At 45.1% G+C, this 12,046-nt stretch overlaps 1 protein-coding gene across 4 annotated transcripts in view; it reads left to right on the top strand.

Annotated features, from left to right (window-relative positions):
- Window positions 1–12,046, top strand: part of FRMPD4 (FERM and PDZ domain containing 4) — a 635,847-nt gene that overhangs the window by 585,669 nt on the left and 38,132 nt on the right. For all 4 annotated transcript variants that reach the window (XM_007517468.3, XM_007517467.3, XM_060183062.1 and 1 more), the window contains exon 6: window positions 9,075–9,179. In XM_007517468.3, the coding sequence (XP_007517530.1) occupies window positions 9,075–9,179 (105 nt within the window). The remainder of the gene's footprint in view (window positions 1–9,074; window positions 9,180–12,046) is intronic.

The raw sequence follows: 12,046 nt of genomic DNA, 5'->3' as shown, positions 1-12,046 counted from the left end.
TCCCTAGTGGGGTGGGGCTCTGGGGAGGACCTACACCCCACTTCCTACCTACATTGCACTGTGTCCGGTAAACCTGACGTAGCTCCCCACGGCCTCAGTGTAGCAGCAGGTCCATTATGGCAGAGTCTGTTGCCAGAGGCTGGGCCATATTCCCTTGACATTTGTCACACTGAGAATTCCAGCACGGTACCCAACCCAACTAAGAACACAAAAGGTGTGGACTTTCTTTGGTCCCTGAACATGTTCATGGAGCAGGCAAGACTGGCAGAGGAATCATCACTCTACGAGCAGCAGCCACTCCGCCACTGATTGACAGGCATTAGAGAGGAGATGCCCCAGCTCCCTCTCTCCTTGGCCAATGTAACTGTGAGACCTGTGGTCTGCCTTGTTTCCCAGAGACTCCCAGTCTGGCTAAGCTCCAGCTGCTTACAGTGGTACCTGGCTTAATGAACGCTCTCCCATCGTGCTCTCCAACCTTTGCTTCACGGCAGCATCTCCCAAATCACTACCCTGCTTGTGAGTGCCTGCCTTTGGGTCTGCATCAGGGGCACTCCAGACTAAACCACTCAGTGCGTACTGTGAGCCAGAGCGATCACCAAATATTCACTCAATGCCTAGTAGACGTGGAGCCCAGCGGCAGCTGTCCTGAACAGTGTGGAGCGCCAGCAGCTGCAAGTTCAAGCCTTCTCACTTCAGTTTTAGAAAGTAAACGTATTAATAAAAATGTTCCAGAGTATGTTCAGGTCATTTCGAAGAGTATCTGAAAGCATTAAGAACATGCCAGACATCTCTAATGGCCACCTTAGCAAGAGTCAATTTGGACAGAGGTGAAGAAGTTGATTAAAGGCCTTTTAATCTTAAAATTAATTAACAGCAGGAGAATCTGATTATTCTGAATGGTAATTACTTATAATTTTCACCACAGGATATGAAGGGCTTGTGATCAGAATCAGAGTTTGGAAGGTTGCTGAGAACTAGTCCACTGGCTTTTGGAGTGCGGTACACTGTAGTGTTTGCACTCCAGAGGGAGGTCTAAGTTCAGACTGCAGTCATGAGTGGTTTTCATACCTCATGTAGTATAAGCAACCGCAGCCCATGTTGATTCTCATTCAGTAGCATCAGAGCACTGTTTTTATTATCAAGAAGTAGAGTTTAAAGTGAATGTCAAGTCTAACAAGTACCTACAAATCCAGAACAAGAGGAATGTGGCTGGTTAGTCAGATTTTTATCCACAATCTGCTGATATCAAATTATATTTAAAAGAATACACACCTAACATCTGTGGCTATTTAGCTATATTTCCTTTGTTTTATTATGGATTTAATAATGATCAATAAGGCTGTAGGATAAAAGGGGTACAATTCCCACCACTAGAGTTCTGTATCCCATCCCCTGCATTGAAAACTTTCCTATTCTTCATCCCTCTGGGAGCATGGACCCAGGGTCATTATGGGGTGCAGAAGGTGGAAGGTCTGGCTTCTGTAGTTGCTTCTCCACTAGACATGGGCATTGGCAGATCAATCCATACTCCCAGCCTGTCTCTCTCTTTCCCTAGTAGGGCAGGGCTCTGGAGAAGTGAGGTTCCAGGGTGCATTGGTGAGATCATATGTCCAGGGAAGTCAGGCTGACGTCATGGGAGCATCTGCAACTTGGTGGCTGAAAAAGCACTAAGGTAAAAAGCAGAAAAAATTGTTTAATAATCAGGAACCTAAAGGTAAGAAGAGAGCAGATGAGATTGGGGGTTCCCATTTTGGAAAAGGCTAGTAGGTCTATTTTGAGTATATTCCAAGGGGCCCATGACTTTACTAATTTTGGCATGAGCCTGGAAGCTAACATGCAGGTGGGCTAAAGGTATTAGAAGATGGTGTCAGAGTTGGAATTAGGACTAGAAAGCTGGATCAGGGCAGAGTGTAGCTCCCAAATATGGGAAAAGTATATAAATATTGTTAACTGTAAACCCCATCGATTTAATCTGGGGCCCATATTCAGCACAGGAACTTTTTTTTTTTTTTTAATTTTTTATTTAAGAAAGGATTAGTGAACAAAAGCATAAGGTAGGAGGGGTACAACTCCACACAATTCCCACCACCCAATCCCCATAACCCACCCCCTCCCATGATAGCCTTCCCATTCTCTAGCCCTCTGGGAGCATGGACCCAGGGTCGTTGAGGGTTGCAGAAGGTAGAGGGTCTGGCTTCTGTAATTGCTTCCCCGCTGAACATGGGCGTTGACTGGTCGGTCCATACTCCCAGTCTGCCTCTCTCTTTCCCTAGTAAGGTGTGTCTCTGGGGAAGCTGAGCTCCAGGACACATTGGTGGGGTCTTCAATCCAGGGAAGCCTGGCCAGCATCCTGGTGGCATCTGGAACCTGGTGATTGAAAAGAGAGTTAACATACAAAGCCAAACAATTTGTTGAGCAATCATGGATCCCAAGCTTGGAATAGTGGAGAGGAAGTGTTAGGGAGGTACTCACTGCAAACTCTAGTGTAATCCTGCTTTCAGGTATATATTTTGCAGTAGTTTATGGATACGTGTGCACATACGCTCTCTCTCACAGAAACTGGTGTATGTCTAGGTTATGGGACTTTGTTAGAAAGTGAACTACCTGAGATGAAATTAGAGTGTACTATAAAAGGAAAGGTCTCACCCAAGTAATGAAGCTGAAGGGTTGTCATTCCACACGTGAAGTCTCTGGATACAGTCTGAGGTGAAGCATGTTGAGATGGCCATCGTTGCTTTGGTTAGGTTGTGATCGGCGGATGCAATATTATTTGGTTTGGATTGGGAGATGCATACGGGAAAGTGAGCCCTATCCAAGGGTTCCAGGACTGGGGGAAGTAGGGGCTCTATAGTGAAGATGTGAGGTTCCTGCTGTCTTAGGGTTCAAAAAGGCAATCAATAGTTAATATTAAGCACAGGAACTTTTTAACCTCTGCATGCCTATAGGTCTGAGTTCACAGTCTGTGGTCATAGCTAGGAACATTCTAGGCTGCACTCTTTGCACGACCCATCTTCCTCGAGTGGCAGAGTATGTTGACCCAACCTCCTTTCAGAGAAAGGAGAAGTCCCTACCAATGTTGATCCACATTGAGGGCAAGGTCCTGTAAAGGCCCACAAGAGGGCCCACTGTGTTGTTCCTGATGAAGATGACCAGTGTCAGTGGAGGGGGGGATCTGTTAGCGGTCTAGGCCCAACATGTCTATGTGGGAATCCCAGGATTCCCTGACTAGGGCCCTGGATGATGGGGTGGCCTGGTAGTGACCAAAAGAGCCATCATTAAAGCATGCCGGTCTCTTGCCCTTATCCAGCTTTTGTAGTCCTTACGTTGTTTGATAAGGTTTATTTAGCTACCTTTCCGGCTTTCCTAGATCATCACATGCGTCATCAGGGCCTGGAAAGTAAATGCAGGAAGGAAGCTCCATGAAGTGGGCATGCTGTAGCGACAGAGTGAACAAAGAAGTGTCCCTAGAATTTGCCATGCCCTGATATTTAGGGGCACTTGAGTTGGGGGGGGGGGGGAAATAGCAATTTTTACTTCCATGGAACACCACTTGGGACAGCAATGCTTTCTATGATTACCCATCAAATGACATACATAGATGCTAAGTTGTGTTAATTATACTATACACGTTTAACCAGAGTGCCACTTAGCTCTGGCTCCTGGTGATAGGCACTAGAGAGCAAACCTGCAGCCTCTCACATACAGTACGCTGTTTTATTGAGACAAGGACTTATGTAGAATGTTCTAGAAAAATGTGGTGCACTATTATGTCTCAAAGATCAGCTGCACAGAGGAACACAGCGGAGTATCTGTCACATTGAACGCAAGTGAAGCACTTCATCCTCAACGATGCTGGAGAGGCGGGTGTTACTGCAGTCAAACATCTCATCTGATTAGCAGTATCTGTTCTGGGTAGCTTTGTTAGAGCCTCTTCACTTGTGCTAGACTCATTGTGTCCATGTAAATATCGCCTGCTTAAGATCATGAAAGGAGAATAATGTTCTCGTTTCAGCTAAAGCTTGACATACCAAAAGCAAACGGGCTCACTACTGCTATATGTTTTGTTCGTTAATCTTTGCCAAGCTTGGCCTCTAATGACAAAGATACTGATGAGCACACCACTGTCACATCACTTTTGCTGAGCAGTAGGACTTTAAAAGAGTCAAGTTGAGCGTATTCAAAGCAGTTCTTTTCTGAGAAGTAGCCTGTGAAAGGTTGGTTGGTTGGTTGGTTGGTTGGTTGGTTGGTTGGTTGGTTGGTTGGTTTGCTTCAGAGAGCAGTTGTCATCTTGCATAAACAAGGCTGTGGAGGTCAGCCCATTCTTTTCCCCAGTCCTGTAAGACCATGTGTGCTCAGAGAGGGTAGGAGGAGCGTGGAGAAAAACTTTAGAAATCCCTGTGTGTTAAGGCACAGCGCTCCATCCAGGAGTATACTTAGACATGTCTTGTGCTTTTTAACAAGGATATTTTGTTATCTAAAATGTACACAGCATAAATGTTCCATATTAGCCACTTAAAGTATACAGATCTCTGGGATTCAGTCTGGTGCAAACATCACTGTCTAATTTGAGAACTAAGAAGTCTCAGAGTTGTCTTCTCTGGCTACCGTTTGCCAGTCTGCATTTTGTCTCTATGGGTTTGACTGCCCTGGACATTTCAGATAAATTAAAGCATACACTATGCGCTTTGTGTGTGGTGGCTTTTATCTAACAATGTTTCCAAGGTACATCCATGTTCTCACATGTATCACAACATCATTCCTTTTTTGTGAATGATAATACTCTGTTGCATGGGCATGCCATATCTTATCAATTCCATTATTGTTTTCAGTTGATCTCAAGTATGTTTGTATTTTTACTAAGATAGGAACCTCCCTCCCCCCCTCTTCATTTTACTTGAAATTCAGAGTACAGACTTCCCTAATTGGCTTTTGTGCCCTGAAGTTGATGGAGTACACAGAAAGTTGGGCCCTTGTTAATTTGAAAGTCTGTTGCTAGAATACATAATAGCAAGCTTGATCTCTTAGGGTTGTGCAGCAACAGAATGCAAAGCATTAGGTTGGACCATAGGCAATTTCTAATATTTGACCATTTCTATAAAATAGTGTTTGTGTAGTTGTCTCTATATTTGGTTCAATAAAGATTACAATTCTTGGGGCCAGGTGGTGGTGCACCAGGTTGAGTACACACGTTACAATGTACCAGGACCCAGGTTCAAACCCCTGGTCCCCACTTTCAGGGAGAAGCTTCACAGCGGTGAAGCAGGACTGATGGTGTCTCTTTCTCTCTCCATCTCTACCTCTCCCTCCCCTCTCTGTTTCTTCCTGTCCTTTCTAATGGAAGAAATGAAGAAAAAAACTGCCATTGGGAGCCATTTTTAGATTCATAGTTCAGGTACCAAGACCCAGCAGTTACCCTGGTGGGGGAGGGAAGGAGGAGAGAGAGAGAGAGAGAGAGAGAGAGAGAGAAGATATTCTTGTCTCACTTACTTTTTTTTGTCTCCAGGGTTATTGTTGGGGTTCAGTACCTGCACTACAAATCCACTGCTCCTGGAGGCTGTTTTTTTCCTTTTTGTTGCACTTGTTGTTTATTACTGTTGTTGTTGTTGTTGTTGTTATTGCTGTCATTGTTGTTGGATAGGACAGAGAGAAATGGAGAGAGGAGGGGAAGGCAGAGATGGGAGAGAGAAAGACAGACACCTGCAGACCTGCTTCACCACTTGTGAAGTGACACCCTTTCAGGTGGGGAGCTGGGGGCTCAAACCGGGATCCTTCCACCAGTCTGTGCACTCTGTGCCACATGCGCTTCACCCGCTGCGCTACCACCTGGCCCCCGCACTTTCACTTCTGAGGATGAACCCAGTCACTCAGCCCCTCTTTCTAATATAAAAGGGAAATGTTTCATAAAGTACAATGAACCTATCAAATGAGAGAATGGGAAGTCAACTTTCAGTTGTAATTTAAAGGTCCCCTCTACCCCACCCGGTAAGATCCTCATATCAGTGGGAGGCTGGAGTTTAGTTGAGATACGCACAGTGTAAGTCTTTCTGTGCTTGTGCACACTTGTATGTACATATTTTATGCATAGCTAGCTGCATATAAACCCTTGACAGGGCTAACAAAGGAATTCTCTTTTCCTTTTTTCTTTTTCTTTTTTTTTTTTTTTTTTTGCCTCCAGGGTTATCGCTGGGGCTCGGTGCCAGTACTACGAATCCACTGCTCCTGGTGGCCATTCTTACCATCTTATTGGACTGGACTGAGAGAGGAAGGGGAGGTAGAGAGGGAGAGAGACACCTACAGACCTGCTTCACCACTTGTGAAGCAGCATCTCCCCCACCTGCAGGTGGGGAGCTGCGGGGCTCGAACCTGGATCCTCGCACGGTCCTTACACTTAACCGGGTGTGCCGCAGCCCGGCCCCCTAACAATGGAATTCTCAGTCATCTCAGAACTACCAGTGACTCATCATCTCCACCTAATTGAAGTAGATGATCAAGTCTACGATGTATACATGTATATAGTTTTTACTTTTGAGGAAATAATAATTATTTATTAACACAGGAGAGAAAGAGAACCAGAGCGTCACTCTGGCACAAGCAAAATCAGAGGTGAAACTCATGCATTTCAATGCAAACCTCTAGTTCCTGCATCCCCTCCTAGGCCACCGGACTGACTTTTAGCTGTGGCATGTTTCTCTGGGTCTTCTCAGTTTGAATGATGAGCCTGTGTCTCTTGTGGTGGGGGACTGTCTGACCCAGGGTGTATCCAGCTGGCGTTTCCCATGTGTGCTGTGGCTGTGCTGTGGTGGAGGGAAACAGAGCCTGCCAGTTCACCATCACAGTGGTGCCTTCTCCATGAGTTCGTTTTGAACTTAGTGTCTGCTTGATAGATAAGGAAACAAATTGATACATCCATTAGACTCTAAAATATACCCATGTATGAATGCCTAGTTTCTGGAAATCTATCAACTGAAGAATGTGTGGTTAAGGAGCTTCATTCTGCCCTTTCTATTGATCCAAATCATCATTTTTATTTTTTTTAGCCAGAGCCCTGCTCAGCTCTGGCTTATATGCTGGGGACTGAACCTGGGACCTTTGATGCCTCAGGCCTAAAGATCTTTTTGCATAACCATTATGCTGTCTCCCCAACCCTGATCAAAATGATTATCAATTGCGTATTGATCAGGGTACTTAATTTGGATTTTTATTTAATCCTCACAATAGTTATAGTACATAAGGATGAATGGTTTTTCAGATGGTGGAATTAAGGTACAGTAGGTGATTTAGCCAAAGGGATTTGTTTTGGGTCAGTAATATATAAAAACTGCAAAAATGATTTAAGAATTCTCCCTCATTCATTATTTGAGCAGATTGGTATTTTATTATTTTTAATATCTTATGTGTTTTATTTTATTGAGAGAGGGATAACGAGAGAAAGGCCAGAGCACTGTTCAACTCTGGCTTTTGGTGATGCAGGGGATTGAACCTGGGACTTTGGCACCTTAGGCTTGAGTCTCTTTGCATAACCATTATGCTGTCTCCTTTGCCCACAAAAGTCTTTGTGCATAATCATTATGCTCTCTCCCCAGCCCTCTTTTATATTTTTAATCATTTACTAATTAAAAAATGATGTCTTAAATGGACCCTGTTCATGGATAATGGATAATGGATAATGTTCTTAACATTATCTTGTCATTCCCTGGCTTGGGGTCAGCTTTTTTCTTCAATTCCAGTATCAGTTTCTTGCGGAAATGTTGACTCACAGGATTTTTGTGGTCACAAAGGTTCGTTTCTACATTTCCCCCCAGATACGTGTCACCCTTAACCAAACCATTATCTTACTCTGCCATAGGGACTTAGAGCTCCAACCTCCCCTTAGAAGTCTCCTTTCTCGCTTCTGGGTCCCGAAAATGTGTTGTGATAGAATATAATCTACTGAAGAGTCATCCTATCTTATCCTTTACTTTGTTTCTTAGAACCCATCTGTGATTTTTTTTTTTTTAAGCAGAGCACTGCTCAGCTCTGGCTTATAGTGGTGTGGAGGATTGAACCTGGGACCTTGGAGCCTCAGGCATTAGAGTTTGTTTGCATAACCATTATGCTGTCTCCTCCACTCGACAGTATAATTTACAATTCCCTCACCTTCTACAACACACTCAAAACTCTGTATTAAAAGTAGAATTTAGGGCCCAGACAGTGGCACACCTGGTTAAGTGCACACATTACAGTGCAAAAGGACCCAGGTTCAAGCCCTTGCTCCCCACCTGCAGGGGGGAAGCTTCACTATTGGTGAAGCAGGGCTGCAGGTGTCTCTCTCTGTCTCTTTCCCTCTCTGTCTCCCCCTTCCCTCTCAATTTCTGTCTCTCTCCAATAATAAATAAATAAAAACATAATTTTAAATAGTAGAGTTTATGTCTTTTTTAAATCATATTCATTTATTCAAATTGCGACAGAGACAGAAATAGGGAAAGAGAAGGAATCAGAGAGAGAGAGAGAAAGAGAGAGAGAGAGAGAGACACCTGCAGCCTGCTACACCACTTGTGAAGCTTCCCTCTGCAGGTGAAGTCTGGGAGCTTGAACCCGGGTCCTCCTGCATGGTAACTTACTCACTTTACCAGTTGTGCCACCACCTGTCCCCTGAGGGAATGTCTTCATAGTCAGAAGATGTAGAGACATCTTCCAAAGAGTTCTCAGTTATGCTGTTTGCAGCTCTGCTTTGGTGACTGGATCAAATTCACTAGTTCACAGTATTTTGTTTGTTTGCTTGCTTGTTTGTTTGTTTACCAGAGCACTGCTCAGCTCTGACTTATGGTGGTGCGGGGGAATGAACCTGGGACTTTGGAGCCTCCGCCATGAGAGTCTGTTTGCATAACCATTATGCTGTCTACCCCCGCCCCATGCCATGGTTTTAATTGTGTCCATGATTTGGATTTCATCCTTGATTTGAACATGCACCAAACATCACTTTTTAGCAAAAAAATTGTATAGCAGGAAGGATAAAGACAGAAAGCAACTGTAACAGGCTTTGCATTGTTACCAATAATCAGATAAAATGTTTTCTTTCTTTTTTTTTTTCTTAGTCTCCCAAATCGGCATTTATCAGTGCTGCGAAAAAGGCGAGGTTAAAGTCCAATCCAGTCAAAGTGCGCTTCTCCGAGGAGGTCATCATCAACGGCCAAGTGTCGGTGAGTGACGGCTGCCTGCGTGCATGCGACGCGGGAGGAACTGTGCACACAAGCATAGCCAGTCGGCTCGGTGGAATGACCATTCTGAAACTGGTCGTTGGGTTTCACAGGCATGTCGACATCACCAGGTTGTGTGTCAATTTCCTCTGACATATCCAGACTATGTGGCAGTCCAGTTCTTTCTTGACTGCTCCTGGTGTTAGAAACCTTAGGACTTTGCAGGGAGGTGCTATGATTTGAGACCCTGACGTTAGCTCGTACCAAGCAAGATGTAAACCCCCCCCCCCGAAACTGCCACCTTATTTCTTCCCTTTCTGCTGACTGTGCATTCTTCCACGCCCCCATTCTTGATGTATTTTGACCATGGTATGGTGTTTTCCTGAAGTTTGTCCTTATCCCAAAATAAAGTCACTGTTCTTTGAACTTATCAAGATGACAAAGAAGTTGAAATGATGGGGAGGGTCCCCATATACTACCAGAAGGGAAGAAATGCTGGCTGGTCTCCATCTTGACAGAACCTGTGACTTCTCAGACATAGTCAGTCTTCAACAGGAATAGTGCTGACACGAACAGGATGCTTCATTTTCATACCCCAAAAGAGAGTGTGGTGTCTTTAGTTGCTTGAAAGCATTCATTGAGGTCACTGATACTGTGTGGACCTTTTGAAATGCTGGATTTCTGCACTGAGCAGAAACTGAAACTGTTACTGTTTGCCTTAAAGTAGACTCCCTGTGATGTGCTCATTCTGAGTCTGTGGACTCTTCCCTTAGGTTGCTTCTGAATCTGAACTTTTAGATGGAGACCCATCCCCCTGGGCGAGAGCCAAGTGTCTCTTTGCCCTAACCTGCCTACTTGTGTCTGCTTGATGTGAAGTCCATGGGCCAGCTCATCGGTCCGTCAAATTGTTGTGGTGCTTGTGGGAAAGGGACTCGAGCTGCACTGTGCTGCCCTGTTAGCACTGTAGCTGTCGTGGCCCTCCCTGGCACCATCTCCTACCCTGCCCTATCTGCCCCTTTCTTACCACAATCCAATCTGCTCACCTTAGTGGGTTCCCATCACTACACAGGCTCTCAACAAAAAGAGATTAAAGGTTTACAGTTCAGCTGGTGGAGGGTTCCAGTCCCAGAGGAATCACTCTTTGCCACAGGTTGTCTGAAGTGCCCTTCATCTTTCTCAAGCCCCCAAACATGACATTAGGCTTTGGCTCATATCTCTTTTTCTTTTTTTTTTTAATTGCAGTGTTGGGGAGTGAACCCAGGGATTGACTCGTGCACCTTACCACTGCATGACCTCCCTGGGGTAGTTTGATTTTTATATTTTGAGCAAGGGAAATGCATTAGATCATTTCTTCACACCTATGAGGTCCATTCTTCCACCCATAACGCTGTCATGTGGTGGCAGGGACCCAGCTGGACATATCACGCTTGGTAAGACATGCACTGAACCACCTCCCAGCATCTAGCACATCAGTATCTCGAGAGGACGTGATTCTAGAAGCTTCTGCGAAAGTTTTGCTCCATCCCTGGCCAAACAAGACTGTCTGAGGTGCTAGAAAGTGAGGGTTACTCTGGGGCTGAACGTCCCTGTGGTTTACCACAGGCCTCTGCTTGGAGGCGCATGTCTATCTGCCCCTCAGCCTCTGTGATCGTCTGGATTCCCAGTTTACTCTGCTCTTCCTAGTCATATATCTGGACTTGGAGCCAAACTAACTCTCTGAGTTGGATAACAGGAAAGATGTGTATGATGTCGAGAAAGCAGAAGGGGCTTGGGGGGCGCAGATGAAGGAATGGGAAGTGAAAGGCCTGCCGCCTCTTACGGGAATGCTCAGGGAGTAAGTAGGGCACTGGCTACTGCCTAAACATCTCCTCTCCTGTTTGCTCACCCCTAAAACAAGAAATAGATTCATGGACTGCGAGCGGCTCACTCAGAGCCCCCATGTTGCCATTTGCAAGGGCCCAGCAGGTTAAGCCCCTGACCACCGCATGGGAGCTCCTGCCACGGGAAACTTGGCTAGCAGTGGAGTGACACTGCAGTCTCTCTCCATAATTCTCCATCTCTCTCTCTCTCCATCTCCCTCCATCTCTGTTTCCACCCTCTATCAAAAAAAAAAAAAAAAGGAAAAAATGATCACTTGGCATGGTAGAATCATACCAACACTGATCCCCAGCCATAACCATGGTGGCAAAAAAAAGAAAAAGAAGTAAGAGATGGCTGGTTCCACGGCTGCTGAGTTCCCCTCAACTCCTATGGCCTTATAGCCAGCTAGTGCGTGTGAGAGACGCTTCACAGCTCGCCCAACATTCTTCCCCAGTAATCTTAGCCTACAGCCAATTAAAAAACAATCAAAGGAACCCATTTACTTTTGTTCTTGTTTCAAGGCATTTCTTTTTGAAGCCGCACTAGTTGTTAGAGACAGAGTGCTTTACACTGATCCATTTCTTAGATGCATTTCTCCTCCGACTTTGAGAAACATCATTAAATGGGCTAACCCTAACCCTAACCCTAACCCTAACCCTAACCCTAACCCTAACCCTAACCCTAACCCTAACCCTAACCCTAACCCTAACCCTAACCCTAACCCTAACCCTAACCCTAACCCTAACCCTAGGAACAACGTCATTTAATGCTTGCATTTCACTTTCACGGCCTCTGCCAGCAACCAAGGCGATTACAGCAATCATCATAGTTGGCCTTTGTTCTGCCCAAGACGCCCTGCTCTGCTAGTCTGGGCTTGGAGTTTAACTATAGGTTTAACTATAGGTTCAACTGTCTGCACGTGTGTTCACCAGAGAAGAACAGTGATTTGAAAAACTCCACGTGATTGATCTTCTGATGGGATATCTTTCAGTCAGCTGAGTTATTTGTGG

This window comes from Erinaceus europaeus, chromosome X, assembly GCF_950295315.1.
Source record: "Erinaceus europaeus chromosome X, mEriEur2.1, whole genome shotgun sequence".
Taxonomy (NCBI): Eukaryota; Metazoa; Chordata; class Mammalia; order Eulipotyphla; family Erinaceidae; genus Erinaceus; species Erinaceus europaeus.
Note: the sequence above shows the minus strand (reverse complement) of the source record. Positions and strands in the feature narration are given on the sequence as shown.